This window comes from Equus asinus, chromosome 2 (genome assembly GCF_041296235.1).
Source record: "Equus asinus isolate D_3611 breed Donkey chromosome 2, EquAss-T2T_v2, whole genome shotgun sequence".
Lineage (NCBI taxonomy): Eukaryota > Metazoa > Chordata > Mammalia > Perissodactyla > Equidae > Equus > Equus asinus.
The window spans coordinates 34986162-35005392 of record NC_091791.1 but is presented as its reverse complement, the minus strand read 5'-3'; the positions used below and the strand labels follow the sequence as shown (position 1 = coordinate 35005392).

Here is a 19231-nt window from a genome sequence, read left to right as displayed (position 1 = left end):
CACACTCTCCCTCCTTCACCTGAGGGCTGGTAGCCACTACCCTTAAGGAAAGATTTGTCTGCCCCTGAAATATTTTCAAGGACATTATTAGAGGAGTTCTGTCTGTTAAAGTCAGACTTACAGAGTATAGAACCACTCACCACTTGTTTTCCTCAACTCCTCCACAAGACAGCAGGCTTCCTGTTGAACACGATCTTCAATGCTCCTCTTTCCCATCCCGAAATTCCTCAGGGTCATGAGGGAAAAGCGCCGGATCTCCTTCCATCTCTTCCCGTTGCTGAACAGTATTCCTAACAGAGGGGAAACAGAAACTCTAAGGGAGGTTCTTGCCAGGGAAGAGGAAGCTGACACCTCGCGGCTTCATGGATGAGCCAAGCTCTGCTGAAGAGATCCTTAAATTCATATTTTCCATCCTCCCCAGCCAATGCTGAATATGCACACACACACCTACCATGTCCTTTATTAGCTCTTTCAGCCAGTGGGAAACTGCCTCTTCCAGAAAACTCCTCTCCCAGATCAATCAGGGCTTCCTTCACTGCTTTATATCCATGCAGCACCACAGTGGGCTCCAAGCCCAAATACAGAGTGAACACAGGGCCATAAAATTTTGAGAGCTGGGAAATGGAAAGATAATGCAAACATTAGCAAAAGAAGTCACATTTTGTGCATGATTCAACTGATATTATCGTCCTTTATTTTATATTTTTATTCTGTCATCAGCTTTAAATATTTATGAATTTTATTAAATATGAAGATTATTATAGCTGCCACCTGTAGATGCCCATGAAGTGCCATGCAATGACTTGGGCAATTGGTGCACAGATTACATTTAATCTTCACATCAACACATTCAGCAAAGTTTATTTGCTCTATTTTACCAATAAATAAACTGAAGTCAGAGAACTACAAATTCTTTTGCAGTGTACCATGGCTAATAAATAGAAGACCCAGATTTGAATGTATGTTTTGCCAGCATCTCATGCTTGAGCAATTTATCAGTCCTCAATGCCTCCCACCTTTGGAACAATATGAGGTTGATTGCTCCAGGATCACCTGTGGAACTCTTCTCTTGGAAATTCTGATTTAGTAGCTCTGTAATGAGTAATAAAAATCTGTTTTGTAAAATGAGTCCAGATGATTCTAAAACCTCCTCCAGTTTGAAACCACCAGTATTGATAACACAGAAGGAGATCAAGTATCACAGAGGCAATGCATGAACATGTAGCATCTCATGGAAGAACAATTTCTTCTACCCTGCATCATTCATAGGGTATAGACAGCAGCTTTGTGCAGAATCCAAAAGGACTCTTGTTAACACCCAATGGATCCTGAATAATCATTTCTTTCACTCAATTATGCTGATCCTCCGCCCATAGCTATTTCTTGACATTAGACATAATTTGCTTCTTCAGAGAAGTTTACTTTTCACGACTAATCTGAACAAATTCTATAGCTCACAAAGAAGGTAACTTCTTGAATGAAATTTCTAATCTTTTTTCCTTCAGGCAAAAAATTACAGCAAATGGTTATAAAACAATTAGAGCAGCAACACTCCAGACTTTTGCCACTTTATTATTTTGACCCTATCCCAGGATGACTTAAATATTTCTCTTTTCCAAAAATGCATTACATCATTCTACTATCTAACAATGACAAACTAGAAAAAGCATGGAAACATTAAAATGTACAGTGAGGGGCCGGTCCGTGGCCAAGTGGTTAAGTTCGCACCCTCTGCTTTGGTGGCATGGGTTTTCGCTGGTTTGGATCCTGGGTGCGGACATGGCACTGCTCATTAAGCCATGCTGAGGCAGCGTCCCACATAGCACAACCAGAGGCACTCACAACTAGAAAATACAACTATATAATGGGGGGCTTTGGGGACAGGAAAAAAAGAGGAAAACTGACAACAGTTGTTAGCTCAAGTGTCAATCTTTAAAAAAAAAAAGTAGTGAGTATTTTCCATGCAATGATCTATTTTAATCATTTGCCACCAGGAATACACTTTACTTAAAAGTAAAGATTAATTTACTTACCCTTTGCAAGCCACAGAAGGAGCATAAAACATACTTACATTGATGAAGGATTTGTTGATGTCCTTAACATCTAGCTGCAGGATATTTCCAATAATAGGGAGAGGAGTGGGGCCAGGTGGAAGCTTCCCTTTCCTGGATCTCTGTTTCCAGAGTGAAAGGAGAAGCAAACAGGAGAGACAGAGCCCCAGGACCACAACCAGATGCATTGTGTCTTCCTACTTAGACTACTGTGACCCTGAAATCCAAAGTTTTTATAACACTCCCTGTTGATTCAACATGTGCCTCTTTGATGTATAAAGTTACCAATCAATAAGCTAAGTCAACTCATCTCCCTTCTGAGTGGACTTTTGGTCCACTGATAGAGATAGAAATAAAGTGTCGTTTGGCCTTGCTCTTCTTCTTTCCTATCCACTATCCTCAAGATTCTGGGTTAGCTGGTCAGAGATAGGGCTAGGAAGTGTTAATTAAAAACAAACAAACAAAAATCCTTAGGCCTCAAACGCAGCCAGGATAAAGAACCACTGAAGTAAATGATTTGATCCAAAATATTGCTCAACATTCTAGATTCTCAGACTGATGATCAGTTGGGAATTTACGACTTTAGGGAAAATCAGTGCATTCTGTTTCCTATAGATAAAAAGTGTTTATCTTGTAATGATTTACCAAACACTAAGACACTTTATCCTTGAAAATGGAAGACTTTTAATTATTTTAATGTACTGTACTAACATTATAGCCGCCTCGACATAAAATAGCTAGAAAAACTCACATCTTGAATAACCATACATATATCAAGTAAATAGTTGAGTAAATATACACATCTTTTATCATTAAGCTCCCCCCCAAATCCCAGGAGAAGAGTTTATTATCTTTTGTTTTTAAAATGGGTAAAGGGAGACTCTGGGATCTCACATATCACAGGTGGCAGGACTGAGACTAGAACTGAGACCTTCTCATGCTCATTGTGGCACACTATGGCTTACGCCACAGCTGCCTGAAGAACAATTTTGAAAAACAAAAGAAAACCTCCAAAATACTAATTACTCTGAATTTACACCCCTTGATCCTGTTCACAAAATAACAGACTTCACATTAAATAAATTGCCCTTATTTGACTCCAAGGATAAAAGAGCCATAGATTCTCCACTCTGTTACTCTCTCTATCACTGCACAGGTGAAACTTGCTCAGTGTAACTTAGGGAGGAGTCAGTCTCAGAGAATTTAGTGGGGAAGGACTTGAGAGACTATGGCTTCCTCCATTTCCCAGTAGCATCCAGACACAGGCTCTTCTGTGTTTTTTGGCCTGTCCTTGTCAGAAATATTGAAATGAAGTACCATATGCAGATGGAGATTATAAACAGAACAATAGGTGTGGAGTCAGTGGAGGATGGGAGGCAGAGAGTTCATTCAACAGACCCACAGCACAGAACCACCACAACGTTCAGACCTGACAGGAGACGACCTTTAGTGGTCATGAGGATCTAAATATCACGGAACGATATACATTAGTAGGTAACTAACGGTCGTGTTTGTACATAGACATGTTCTATAAAGATATCATTGTATTTGTTCCAAATTGATTAGTGCAGCTATATCTAAGCTCTTTTAGGAAGGGAAAAATTAAGATCTGTCAAGACCTCAGTTACAAAATGTTTTAGTTTTCATTTTTACAGGGAGACGGACAATTAGAGAATTTTCACACCCATCATATCCCCTTTGGTTCTCTAAACTATCTTTGTCTAAGGTGAAATTATTCTCATTTTAATGATGAGGAAGCTGGCTTGGAGTTCCAGCACTGTGGCCAAGGACACATAGACTGCAGGTAGCTCAGACCCCACATGCCCTGAGTCATGCATGCCACCTCCAAGCAAAATACTGAGTTCAAGCAAGTTCCCCACACTGACTGTGTACTTTGATTCAGTATTCCGTGATTCACTCTAAAAAGTCATGTCAAAAACAAATATTAATTTAGTTAATAATTACAGCAACTGTTGATTAAAATGGGGTTCAAAAGTTTAGTTTTGTAACCTTTAGAAGTTGAGTGAGTCCAGGTCTCGATGAAACTTTTATCCAGGATGAAGAGAAGCAGTAGTTTGCTGCTTGACTCACATAGACCCAAACTCTACGAGATATTCACAATCTTATTTTAGGCATAATTTCATTGCCTTAAAAATCATATCCATTGTGCTCCACCTGTTCAATCCACCCTCCTTTAAATTCTTGGCAACCACTGATCCCTTTACTGTCTCTACAGTTTTGCCTTTTCCTGAATGTCCTATACTTACAATCCTATAATATATGGTCTTTTCAGTTTGACTTCTTTGACTTGGTAATATACATTAAAGTTTCTTTCATGTCTTTTCAGGACTAAAGAGCTCATTTCTTTTTAATATTGTATAAGATTCCATTGTATAATTGTACCGTGGTTTATTTATCCATTCACCTACTGAGGGATATCTTGGCTGCTTCCAAGCTTTGTCCATTTTGGATGAAGCTGCAAAAAAAATTAATGTGCAGGTTTTTGTGTGACATAAGTTTTCAACTCATTTGTTTAATACCAAGGAGTGTGACTGCTGGATGGTACAGTAAAACTGTGTTTAGTTTTTTAAAGAAACTGCCAAACTGTCTTTCAAACCAGTTGTACCATTTTTCAGTCCCACCAGCAATGAATGAGAATTCTTTCTGTTCCACATCTTGCCAATATTTTGTGTTGTCAGCATTTTAAATTTTAGCCACCTCATTTTTGATTAATTTACAATTCCTAATGATGTAATATGTTGAACATCCTTTCATATGCATATTTGCCACATCTGTATATTTTTTTTGGTAAGGTATCTGTCAGATTTTTGCCCATTTTTCAATTGGGTTGTTCATTTTCTTATTGTTGAGTCTTAAGAGATCTTTGTGTATTTTGGATAACAGTTCTTATCTGATATGTCTTTTGTACATATTTTCTCTCAGTCTGTGGCTTGCCTTTTCATTTTCTTGACAGTGTCTTTCACAGAGAAGAAATTTTTAATTTTAATGTAGCACAATTTATCAATTCATTCTTTTTTCATGCATGGTGACTTTTGTGTTGTATGTAAAAAGTTATCATCAGACGTCAGCAAGATGGTAGAATAGAAGATTTACCACTCATATCTCCACACAGAAACAATAATTTGGCAGCTATCCATGGGCAAAAGTGCCTTTGTAGGAGCTTTAGCATCCAGAAGGAGGTCGCAAAACCCCTGTGGAACCTAAGACCAAAGAGGGAAATTTTGAGAAGGTAGATCTGCAACCAAGTGGCAGGCTTGCCAACCATGGTCATAATAACAGGTCTGAAAACAGCTCCACTGCGCTGTGGACTCAGCTACAGCCCCATTAGCAATAGTCGTACTTCCAGCATTGTCTACCAAGCGACCCTGGTTGAACCCTTCCAACCCACGCTTTAGGTAACAGGCCATCCAACTTTCGTCCCAGCTGTGGACACTGAAGTAGGCTATGATGCATCTCCAGCCCATTTCAGTCATGGTGCTGGAGCTGTCCTGCCCAACTAGGGATTAGGCAAGAGACACACCCATCTGTGCTCCTAGAGGTTGGCCCGCCTACCTCAATCTAGTGGTTTGTCTTTAAGACCACAGTGGGAGGTCTTAAAGCGGACCTGTAACTCATTTCCTTTCCCTCTCAGTCACAGTCTGGGGAATAGTCCTGCCAAGGGATCCCACCTAGTGACTAAGTAAGATCCCTTCCAGGGAACCAACAGGAGCCACACATGTCCTTGCATGTGATAACAGGTATGCCATCAACAATGGACCCTGACGCAGACCTTTGGCCCAACACCAGCCCTACTGACCAAGCTGCTGGAGTCAGTCCCATATGCTCAGGGACCCGTAGGATGCATGTCCCCCTACGTATCTGGTAACAAACTACAGACCCCAATGCAGAGGCAGCAGTAACCACAATAAGTTGCTCCAGTCCCATTCACCTGAGATCACAGAGGCAATCCCATTAGCCAAGGGACCAAATAGAAGAAGATCTTTACCTATTGAAACCAATATGTAAGGATTAGAACACATGTTTCTTACTCAAATGCATAGATACAAACACCAAGCTACACAGATCATGAAGAATCATGTGAACATAACACTATCAAAGGAAAGTAATAAAGCTCCAATAACCAATCAAAACAAATGTAGATTGATGAATTGTCCGTAAAACATTGAAAATAATCATTTTAAATAATCTCAATGAAATGCAAGAGATCACACATAGACAACTAAACAAAATCAGGAAAACAATACATGAACAAAATAGGAAGTTTAATAAGGAAATATATATCATCAAAAAGAACCAAACAGAAGTCCTGGAGTTGAAGAATACAATGACTGAACTGAAAATTGGAACAGAGAGATTCGAGGCAGATTTGATCCTGCAGAAAAAAGAATCAGCAAACTTAAAGGTGAGACACTTGAAATTAGCCAGTTAGAGGAACAATAAGAAAAAAAAAAACGACAACGATACAACCAACATAGGAGCTCCTAAATATATAAAGCCGATATTAACAAATGTAAAGAGAGAAATAGACAGCAATACAATATTAGTAGAGACTTCAATTTCCTCAATGGATAGATCATCTGGACATAAAATCAATACAGAAACTTTGGACTTAAATGACATGTTAAACCAGAGGACTTAACAGACTTTTACAGGACATTCCATGAAAAGCAGCAGAAAAAATGTTTTTCTCAAGCACACACGGAACATTCTACAGGATAGATCACATATTAGGCCACAAAGTAAATCTCATATATTTAAGAGGATTGAAATTATATCAAGCCAAATGGTAAAACTAGAAATCAATTACATGAACAAAACTGGAAAATTCAAAAGTATGTGGAGATTAAATAACATGCTACTGAACAACCAATGGGTCATAGAAGTTAAAGAGAAATCAAAATATATCTTGAATGCAGATCAAGTTCATTCTCATTTATCTTAGACTAGTCTCAATATTTTAGGTCCTAAAGTATATTCATAATCATGGATAAAATTAGAAAAATAACACCATTAGAAGGACTAGGAAGAAAAGTCTAATTCTAAAGTATATAAGTCTAAATTAGGCACATGAAATAAAGAGAATGAGTATAATAAGAGGAAGAAGTCATTTACAAGAACCCAAGCGATATTTTGCATAAGAGAGCTATGTTACTTTGGAGAAAATGAAGTTTCATGAAATCTATTTTCTCATCTTTATAATAATATTCAGAGTTGTGTTACTTTATTAATAATGCCATTGTAATACAGTTCTTTGCTTTCTGTCTGGTGCATAGATAATTATATATTCATGTCACACAAAAACACCAACTTTATACCCCCTGTAGTATCCAACAACCCTGCCAGTATATATACATCATATCCATTAACACAGAAAATAGCCCTCTGTAAAATTTTAATTCTTTGCAGAGCTCCATATCATAAAAACTTGCTCTTACGTTTTACACTAGAGGCTATACAGTTTTATTTTTCACACTTCTATGATCCATCTCAAATTACTGTTTGCAAATAACTTGTAGGGGAAAAGTTGCATTTTCTTCCAACTGAATATCCATTTATCCAGCATCAATTATTGAAATTATCCTTTTTCTGCTAAATTAAGTAGTACTCTCACGTGATCATATAGGTGTTACTCTGTTTCTAAACTCTATTCTAGTCTATTCCAAGTTGCTATCCTTATGCCAATATCACATTGTCTTAATTATTATAGCTTTAAAGTAAGTCTTGATATCTGGTATGTAAGTCTTCCATCCTGCTACTTCTTCTTTAGTATTGGCTTGATTATAATAGCTTCTTTGCATTTCCACACAATTTCAGAATAAATTGGTCAATTCCCACAGAAATTCTGATAAGAAGTTGATTGAGAATTCTTTGAATCTACAGTGCATGTTGAGAGAACTGACACCTTAACAGTACTGATTATTTTCTATTTATGAACGTGATATAACTCTCCATGTATTTGGATATTCTTTCATTTCTCCCAGAAATGTTATGTAGTTTGCAATTTTGAGGTGTTGCACATCATACATTATATTTACTCCTAGATATTTGAGGCAGGGGGTTATGTTAGCATAAATGGTTCTTTTAACAATATAATCATCTAATTATTTTTTATTAGCATAAATAAATGCAACTCATTTTTGTATTAACCTTGTAATCACTTCCAATGGCTGTGCTTCTTTACCACCAGCAGTGTACCTCTATTCAGCCACACATTTACACCCTCAAGACTTAAATAGAACATTTTTAGCAGTTTACTTTGTTTATTTCTCTTTTGTGACTATTCTGAGCTAATTCTATCAAATTTCTATTCTTTGTCACGTGCACCCACTAAAGCCTCTGGTATATAGCTTAGTGCTCATCTAATAGTTGGACAGATATTTCCTTAGTAATCTAGAATCAATCAATCTCCTAGTCTTTGCAAAAGGCTCTGTGCATTGTGTCAGAGGATGCCTTCAACATTCATCCAGGCAGTTGCTAATTCTGCCATAGCCTTCTTCACTTCCTCTTACACAGAACCCCAAGGTTAGCCAGAGGCGAGAGCTTAGGGTCTTCTCAGGTCTTTCCTGAGCATGTGTGGACTTCTAATGTCTCACGAATATGTCATAGTTTTTCTAAGACTCCTATGAACAACTCAATCTCCAGCTTTTTTTTTAAAGCGTTTTGGTCTATTGTTTTCCCCAACTGTTATCCACAGCTTCAGGCACCCACACTCCTGAAAATTGGCCTCTAGTTGTTTTCAACAAGTGACCCTGGGGAAGAGGCTGTTTGTACTGGGCAAGTTCATGGTCAGATTAAATAAAGGAAATCCTGCAAGTTAGCTCTTCCATGGAACCACAAGACAGGTCAAACAATGACAATTCTTTGGAAGTGGGCTTTGAAGAAGCTTCAACTCCATTCTGTCACCTCCAGTGGCTTTTAGGCTGCTGCTTTTCACCAAGCTTATGTGCTGTAGCTTTCCAAGCTACCTTAGGGTAAGGGAGATAAAGAAAGGGAATAAGGCAAGTTAAAACACCACAAAGCTCATTGTTCTTAGCGAGATTTATCCATTTTTCTTGAATAAACACTTTGCAGATCAGTGCAAGCCTTTGGTTAATGTCCAGAATTCTGAAAATGCTGATCTGATAATTTTTGGCTGTGTGATCATTGTTTTACATCAGAGAGAATTTTTAGGAGTCATCACTCCACACCATTTTGCTGACATCCTTCAGGCAAGGGGATATCTTTACTTTTTAAAAACTTATGGGGAAAGAATTCTGTATTTACCCCTTAACATAAACGTTGTCTAGGATATTGGAGATGTCCTTTTGCAGAATAAGAAAGCCACATTTTTTTAATGGGTTTTTGTCAAGAGTGTTTATCATAACCAAGTATAGAACTTTACCAATTTTTGCATATTTATTGAGAAGTTCACATGTTTTGTCAGCTATTTTTTTTAATTGTGTGCTACACATTGTACATCAAATAATGCAATGATAATTTGAGGCTCTGGAGGACATTACCTTTCTCTAGCGAAAACTATGCCTCCAGCAACAGAAAATGTTTAGGCATGGATCAGTGTAATGCAATCAGCGATTAAAATTATTTAAAGCAGGACTCTAGTCTTAACAAGAACTCTTCAACTTTAGGCTTATTCTTAATCCTCTATTGTAGATCTTCATTGCGATCTTCAGGCTTCAACTGAAGTCAGTGTGTTTACTTGGTCTTTCTCATTTGGCAAGCTCTGAACTGCATTTTTTTTCCTTCTAGCCTCGAGAATCTGCCAAAAATTCTTTTCAGGTTCTAAAGCTCCTAAATGATATTTTACAGTCAGCCTTTCAGCCTCGCAGCTCCTGATTTCAAATCATCAATCACCTCAAGGGTAAAATCACATCAAATATCAGGCTTCCCTATATGGATTCCCCAAACCCTCTGTTATCTTGTCCCCACAATTTTTATCACTTTTCCATGCTGCCAAACAAATATAAATGTACATATGTGCGTGTATGTTTGTGTGTGATGAGTAAGACAGAGAGAGATAGAGACATAGACATAGATGTTGTTTCTGGAAATTTCTGACCGTTGCAATGAAACATCCTTTGCTGATGATAGAATTTCCTTCTTGAAAAATTCATAAAGGTAACTAAAAATTACTAAATCTGTCGAAGAAGTCAGTCTTCTGCATATACAAATTTTTGATCAAATAATGTTTGATTACAGTCATGATAGAGAAGTAAGCAGACACATAATTGAGTTAAACTTCAGTATCTATGAAAAATAAAAGTGTACAAATATGTGCAGCCACTTCATATCTAGGAAACTATCCTGAAGAAATAGTACAGAAATAATGGAAGATATATGTACTCTGTAGCATTTTTATATTAACAGAAGTTCAGAAATAACCTAAATATCCTTGAATAGGGAAATAATTTAAAAAATTACTATAGCCATGCAACAGGGTATTATGAGATATATTTATTCATACTGCTTGTAAAACTATCTATGATATGTTATTATATAAAATAAATATCACCGCCAAATTGTAGCATATTTTATATATGTATATAAAACAAGTGTATTACATATAAAAATATACAAATATGTATATATGTTTATATATACACATATACACACGAAACACACATTTGTTTCTGTATGTGTGCTTTCAACTATAACCATACATATACACTATCTTCCCCTCTTTTTTGCCATAATATGTCTGTATTTCTGTGTGCAGGTATGTGTTTACGTGTGTTCACGTGTGTGTGTGTTTACTCACAATGAGGAAAGAGGAAGGACATCCTTAGACAGACTAGCAAATTCAAGTTTTATCTCATGTTATTCCCTCTTGCTGGAATGATCCTCCCCTGTTTTCTCCCCACCTGTATATACATACACATACATACACCTAAACAAACATACATATACAAACATATACATCACACACATAATTATATTTTAACAGCCATAGAGAAAATACAGAAAGCATACATGCCAAACTGTCAAGAGATCATTCCCCTAGAGACCGAGATAGAAGTAAGAAATGAGTGAGTTTCAAATACATATTTTTTTAAAATATTTTAACTCATGGGATAACTTCCAATTTTTAATTTTTAATAAAACAACATACATTTATAAGATCCTTTCCATTTTGTGTACACTGAAGATGAGATGTAGCTTAAGATCTCAAAATTGCATTACAAGAAGAATTTTACGGGAAACAAAAGAGTGAACTTTATTTCATACAGGGAAATTTGAACTGAATCTTAAAGGATGGGCAAAATTAGATGAGACAGGGCTCAGGAATTTCATTTCTGCTCTTAAAGAAGAGTGGATAATGGCTAACATACAGGACAGAAAGCATCTGACTTGATCAGATGAGGCTGGAGAGGCTCACTCTGCCATCTGGTAGCCTGCCTTTTCTTCAGACTGGAATGAAACAGAGCACATATAAGGGTGGTACAGAGCCTATCCTTCTGACAACTGAGGTAGTGTCAATGTCCTATGGATCAACCAGAGGTTTCAATGTAAAATGCTGTAAAATGTTGGTCAGGAGTAAAGACAGCTGCATGTGAGCAAGGCCTTCTCCAAGAGTAAACCTTTTCCTAAAAATGACAGATAAAGTAAATATTCATTTATTTATTTTTATTTATTTATTTTTAGTTGCAGTAACATTGGGTTATAACATTGTATAGCTTTCGGATGTACATCATAATACATTTCCACTTCTGTGTAGATTACATCATGTTCACCACCCCAAAAACTAATTATAGTCCATCCCCTCACATGTGAACCTAATCACCCCTTTTGCCCTCCCCTTCCTTCCCCCATGGTAACCACCAATCCATTCTCTGTTGCTGTGTGATTCTTTGTCGTTGTTTTTATCTTCTACTTATGAGTGAGATCACACGGTATTTGACTTTCTCCCTCTGACTTATTTCACTCAGCATAATACCCTCAAGGTCCATCCATGTTGTCACAAATGGGCGGATTTCATCATTTCTTATGGCTGAGTAGTATTCCATGGTGTATAAATGCCACATCTTCTTTATCCATTCGTCCCTTAATCGGCACCTAGGTTTCTTCCAAGCCTTGGCTATTGTGAATAATGCTGCAATGAACATAGGGGTGCAAGTATCTTTATGCCTTTGCGTTTCCAAGTTCTTTGGATAAATACCCAGCAGTGGGATAGCTGGATCATATGGTAGATCTATTCTTAATTTTCTGAGGATACTCCATACTGCTTTCGACAGTGGCTGCGCCAGTTTGCACTCCCACTAGTAGTGAACAAGGGTTCCCTTCTCTCCACATCCTCTCCAACATTTGTTGTTTCCTGTCTTGTTAATTATAGCCATTCTGACTGGAGTGAGGTGATACCTCATTGTAGTTTTGATTTGCATTTCCTTGATAGCTAATGATGTTGAGCATCTTTTCATATGCCTGATGGCATCTGTATATCTTCTTTGGAGAAATCTCTGTTCAGATCTTTTGCCCATTTTTTAACTGGATTGTTGGTTTTGTTGTTGTTGAGCCGTATGAGTTCTTTGTATATTTTGGATATTAACCCCTTATCTTATATATGGTTTGCAAATATCTTCTTCCAATTGTTAGATTGTTTTTTCATTTTGTTGATGGTTTCGTTTGCTGTGCAGAAGCTTTTTAGTTTAATTTAGTCCCATTTGTTCATTTTTCTTTTGTTTCCCTTGCCTGGTCAAACATGGTACTTGAAAATACGCTGCCAAGACTGATGTCAAAGAGCGTACGGCCTATGTTTTCCTCTAGAAGTTTCATGGCTTCAGGTCTTACATTCAAGTCTTTAATCCATTTTGAGCTGATTTTTGTGCATGGTGTAAGGGAATGGTCTGCTTTCATTCTTTTGCATGTGGCTGCCCAGTTTTCCCAAAACCATTTATTGAAGAGACTCTCCTTTCTCCATCGTATGCTCTTGGCTCCCTTGTCAAATATTAGCTGTCCATAATGTGTGAGTTTGTTTCTGGGCTCCCGATTCTACTTCATTGATCTGTCTGTCTGTTTTTGTGCCAGCAGTGTGCTTCCGTCTTGTCACCAGTCCAGGAGATCCAGGAGTGACCCCTTTGTGGGCTACTTGTGTCCTTCTGCTGTGGCAGGGTTGCTCCCACTGCAGGTACCCAGGGAGTCTGGTCTTTCCTTCCCTGGCCAGCTGTTTTTAAATCCGGTTTGGGGAGCCTCAGCACTGTTGGCTACAATGTCTATCAGCACACTCCTATTGCAGTTTTCCTCTTAATTGTGTTGGTACCCAGTGTAGCTGGTTGCTAGGCTCAGGGGCTTAGAGCTGTGGTGGGCCTCAGGCTTATAAGGCTGTTGTCAGTTCTCTTAGGAGTACAGCTGCGTGGGGATGGCCCTAGGCATGGGAGCACTCAATTGTTTCAGGCTTTGGAAGGTGGGGCTGATCCTTTTATGGCTATTTGTGAAGCACAGGTCTTCTGCCGCTGATAAGCCTTACCCCCTCACCCCCAGGACCACACAGGCTGTCAACATAGTCCTGGTCCGAGCACACTTCTCAACCCCCTGGAGCATACCCCAATGCCACACTGCAGAGGTCCCCACCTCTCCACCAATGCCCCCACAGTTCACCTGGTCCTCACACAGGCCCTGCCCCACAGAGGCAGACACCCTTGCCTGCCTGTGGAGGATCAAGGCACCCAGTCGATGCAGGCTGAAAAGTAGCCTGAGGGCTTCCTGTTAGGTGGGGCCTGTCCCTAGGGTGGGTTGCCTGCCCTGGCTGAACTGGATTACATCTGTGCTCTAGTGGGTGTGACAGACCCCTGGGCTAACAGGCCAAGGGATGAACCTCAAAGCCACCCTCCAGGGTCTGTGTCAGCACACCTGGACCAGTTCAGAACAATGGCCCCCAACAATGTCTCAGTCTCTGGAGAGGTCCTTCCTCTCACCAAGATGCCCCCAGAACACACCAGGTGAGTCTCATTTCACCAAAGGACTGTCAGCCTCTTTGGTGATTTTAGGTTGCTGCAATGAGTAAGTTTGTGCATGGGCCCTTTCAGACCCTGGTCTTTTTGGCTTTCAGCTGCTAGCTTTTCTGGGGGTATCCTCGCTGCAGTTAATAGCCAGTAAAGCCAGACAGTAAGACCCCTGTCTCAGCTGGGCTGAGTCTGAAGTATGCTTATAGCAGTATCTGCCCCTGCTCTGGACCTCACTCCTCTAGGGAGGGCTGCATACCTTAGGGTGGCTCCCACCTGGCCAGCTGAGAAGCTCCCCTGCTCCCAAAGGTGGCTTTTTTTCCTCTATAGCAGGAATTTCTGCCTCTTCCTCCTTAGTCAGGACTGTCCCTTGTTGTGGGGATTCTTTTTATCCAGTTTTCATTTTTCTCTCCAAGGTAATTTTTCCAAAAATAGTTGTAACCTGGTTGTGTTTGTGGGAGGAGATGAGTTCAGAGTCCGCTTGCACTACCATCTTGACAAGATCCCCCGTAAATATTCATTTAATTCTGTTTCTGAGTTAGCACAAAGGGAGGCTTAAATAAATATGGAATGAATAAACAAATAAAAATGCTAATAAAAACTAACCTATGGCTTCTTCCATCTACACTCAACCTGGTTTCCTTCATTTCCTCAGCACATATTTCTGGGTGCATGCTGTATGAAAAAATCTTTTGTGTACAGCCATATTGGAGTCGCTTTGCTGAGGCTTGCAAGTGACATCTTTCTACACGCGTGCACACACACACACTCACTCATCTATCCCAATTGACATGAGACACACCCTGTACTTTTCCTTCTACGTCCTAAGGCTCAACAGCAGATTTATTTCTCTTTATCTGGAATCTAAGGGATAATCTTATTCTTGTCATGGCCTTACTTTAAAAAAATTTGAAGAGCTTACCATTGCCAAGTATAAAACAAAAATCACAAGCTAGCCACAAGCATTATGAACTATTCACTACTCCCCAAACAGACCAACAATCTCAAATGTTATCTGAGATTCCAGTCATTCTTCGACTGAAATAGTCTCCCCCTCTGCTCTGCCTGCTGATATTCTCCACACGCTTCTAGATCCAGTTCAGATGTCATTTATTCTATGCAAACTTCCTTGACGTGCTCCAGGTATACAATTCACTCCCTTGTCTGTTCTCCGCAACATTTATTAATGCTTCTAATACAGCATATTTCACATGAAATTATAATTGTTCATCTGTCTCACAGACTAGAGTATAAACTCTTAAGGTAAGGCCTTAGATCTTGCAGTGATTCTCACAATGTCAGGACAAAAGCAGACCTGCAAACCCTGTGAAATGAATAGAAATTTGGAGCGGGCTCATTCTGCAATAGTGGGCCTAAAATACAGGGAGAAAGGCCAGCAGTAGTACAGCCGTGTCTTGCTTTGAGATCATCTCTAGACACTGCACATGATCCTGTGGCCACAATACCAAGGCTTGCTTGATACCTATTTTCTTAGTTATTCAATCAGGGGCAAATCTCCTATTTTTGTCCCTGTTTCAGTTACTTTGGTAGGAAAGGCCCTTCACCTTCTACTCTTCCCCTGCTTCTCCCTTGGACTGCGCTGAATATTCTTCATTTGTCCTTCCTTCCAGATCCATTCTGTGTTTATTTGTCTTCCAAGCCTCCTCTGTGTTCAGGAAGCTGATTTCTATGGACTGCATAAACCCAGAAGGTAGTTCCCTTTTGCGGTCTGAATAAATTCAGAGGATTAGATATTGAAAAAGTCAGAGTATTTATTCCCTCAATCCCTCCCTGCCAGACCACAGTTTAGGCACTGGCTGTATTCCTCTACCTATAGATGCATCTGCTCTTGAGGCATCCATTCTCTCTTTGCTAAAGGTCTATTTGGGTTACCATAATTCCAGTAACACCCTCCTTCCCTCGCCACTTCCCATCCGGGGTCTTCCTGCTGATGCTAGTCCCTGAGTACTTCACTGCACCTTCTTACTTGCCTTAGTCCTGCCCAAACCTCTGAAAACAGTCTCTTCATTAAACTCTCTTTAATTAAGCTTTTTTTGAGTGTACCATCTGTTTTGTTCCAGGACCCTGACAAATTGATGGGACATACGCAAATGCTACTTCCTGCATGAAAATTTACCTTACCCTCGAACTACTCTGCCCTCTGCCTCTGCCACCCAAAAGGCAAGAGTTAGGAGCTCCTCTCTCTGGGCTCCTACAGCAGCTCCTTAAAGAGCATTTGTCACTCAAGGGTCACAGTGCTTGTCAATTTGCCTTCCTCTCTCCTAGAGAGAACATCTGTTCCTGATTCACATTTGGATCCCAGGATCTGAGCATGGGGCTGCTACATATAAGGCCCTCAGTGAAGTTTATTGATTGAACTGGCTTCTCAGGGCAGGTGAAAAAAGTCTTTGTAGAATTGGACTTTGGGGAGGAGCTCTCAGGAATCTCATTGATGGGTTATGGGGCAAACTTAATGAGTGCATCCTCCAATACATTGAGAAATAACCTGGACTTCCGGAGTGGGGCCTCTGGCCTCATACACACGACTATTTTTCAGCCCAGAGTAGCCTCCATGCAAAGCTCTTCCTCATCACACTTGACACTTGATGTATAGACAAAAATCAAGCTTGCTTGCCTGCTGAAAAAGCCATAAAGTAGTCACTCTTCTTAAAGTTGCCACTTTCATCCAGAAGGTGGCCAGGATCAAAGTGCTTAGGGTTGGGAAACTCTTTCTTTGTCATCGTGCTGGACAGAAGTCAGAGAAGTTTTTATGGCTGTGCCCTGATACAAAGGGAAACAGATAAACTGGATTATAAAGAAGGTCAGGAAGCTTGGAAAAAGAAAACCCTTATCTAGTTCTTTTGCTTTATAAATGAGGAGATTGAGACACAAAAGGGTGAATTTATTTCCTTCAGGTTACAGAACAAATTAATGACCAAGCCTCACAGGTCAATAATGTCAGTCCAGGGCACTAGTCATGGACTTCGAGGCCATTCTGTTCAGTTTGTAGCCCAACACCAGCACTTGCTTTTCAGAAAATTAAGGGAGCTGCTTGGGGTGCACAGTTATTCACAAATAAATTGCAGTATTGTCTAAAAGTGCTGATGCCACTGAAAATTCAGCTCATTTCTTTGGAACCAAGTTTAAGGTCTTTTTAAAAACTCTAGTTGAGTGGTCATATTCTTGAAAACCCTTCACTTTCCCATCAAGATGATAAACTTACAAGCATCCCCTTTTGCTGTTATGTTCTTTCAAGTGAATTTTTGCATATTCTTGTGGAAATGAGAGAGCATTTCTAGTTTGTAGTAGGATGTTGTCTGCAGCTGCAAAGGGCAAGGAATGACAGGTACTGCCAAGTCTACTTGGTTGTTTAAGCAATCAAAGTTTATTGATAAAAGGAAACAGAATGAGGAGCAGGGATAAAGGGGAACAACACATTGGTACTTACAACATCCACACCACAATCAGTCGGGGAACTCTCACTAAGGAAAGGACGCTTTGCCTCAGACCCAGACAATCGCCACTCCTGCCTGCTGTACAAACTATTGGGACTTCTCAGGGAGAGGAGCCTCCAATTGCCTGGGTCCAACTCATGGGCCAAACTGGAGTAACATCTCCTTGATGACCTTTCCCAACAGTACTAACTCAAATTAAAAAGATTCTTCACAGCAAAGAAAATGATTCACAAAATGAAAAGGCAACCTATGAAATGGGAGAAAATATTTGCAAACCATATATCTGATGAGGTTAATATGCAAAATATATCAGGAAGTCATACAACTCAATAGCAATAAAACAAATACAGTAGTCCCCCCCTTATCCACAGTTTCACTTTCTCTGGTTTCAGTTACCTGTGATCAATTGCAGTCCAAAAATATTAAGGGGAAAATTCCAGAAATAAAAAATTCATAAATTTTAAATTGTATACCATTCTGAGTAGCGTGAGGAAGTCTTGTGCCATCTCGCACTGTCTCACTTGGCATGTAAATCATCCCTTTGCCCGGTGTATCCACTCTGTATACACAGCCTGCCCATTATTCAATTAATAGCTGTCTTGGTTTTCATGTTGATTGTTGTGATATTGCAGTGCTTGTAATCTTATGAACTCTTATTTTACTAAATAATGGCACCAAAGCACAAGAGTAGTGTGAATTTGGCAATTTGGATATGCCAAAGAGAAGCCATAAATTACTTTCTCTAATTGAAAAGGTGAAAGTTCTCAACTTAAGGAAAGAAAAAACTGTGTATGCTCAGGTTGCTAAGATCTATGGTGAGAACGAATCTTCCATCCATGAAATTATGACGAAGGAAAAAGAAATTTGTCTTAGTTTTGCTCTAGTACCTCAAACTGCATAGATCACAGCCACAATGTGTGATAAGTGCTTAGTTACAATGAAAAAGACATTAAATTTGTGTAATAAGATATTTTGAGATAGAAACCACATTCACATAACTTTTATTATAGTATACTATTATAATTGTTCTATTTTATTATTAATTGCTGTTGTTAATCTCTTACTGTGCCTAATTTATAAATTAAACTTTATCATAGGTATGTATAGAGAAAAACAAAGTATATATAGGATTCAGTACTATCTGCAGTTTTAGGCATCCACTGGGGGTCTTGGAAAATATCCCTCATGGATATGAGGGGACCACTGTAATCTGATTAAAAATGGGCAAAGGACCTGAATAGACATTTTTCTAATGAAGCCATACAAACGGCAAACACGTCTATGAAAAGGTGCTCAATATCACTGATCATCAGGGAAATATAAATGAAATCCTCAATAAGAAATCTCCTCACACCAGTTAGAGTGGCTATTATCAAAAAGAAAAGAGATAACAAGTGCTGGCGAGGTTGTAGAGAAAAGAGAACTCTTGTATACTGTTAGTGGGAATGTCAGTTGGCACAACCATTTCTGAAAACAGAATGGAGGCTCCTCAAATAAAAGAGAACTACCATATGATTCAGCAATTTCACCTCTGGGATTATATCCAAAGGAAGTGAAATCACTGTCTGGAAGAGACATCTGCACACCAATGTCATTGCAGTAGTATTCACAACGGTCAAGACAAGAAACCAACCTAAGGACATCATCTATCGATGTCCATACATGGATAGATGGATAAAGAAAACGTGGCATGTATGTACAATGGGATGTTGTTCAGCCATAAAAGAGAAGGGAGTCCTGCCATTTGCAACCACATGGATGAACCCTAAAG

At 39.2% G+C, this 19231-nt stretch overlaps 1 protein-coding gene across 1 annotated transcript in view; it reads right to left on the bottom strand.

Annotated features, from left to right (window-relative positions):
* LOC106846094 (cytochrome P450 2C19-like) overlaps positions 1-2268 on the bottom strand; it is a 36001-nt gene extending 33733 nt beyond the window's left edge. The window contains exons 1-3 of the mRNA XM_014864671.3: positions 2072-2268; positions 452-614; positions 141-290 (exon numbers count right to left, since the gene is read on the bottom strand). Of these exons, the coding sequence (XP_014720157.1) occupies positions 141-290; positions 452-614; positions 2072-2239 (481 nt within the window). The 5' untranslated portion in view covers positions 2240-2268. The remainder of the gene's footprint in view (positions 1-140; positions 291-451; positions 615-2071) is intronic.
* Positions 2269-19231: the final 16963 nt, after the last annotated feature.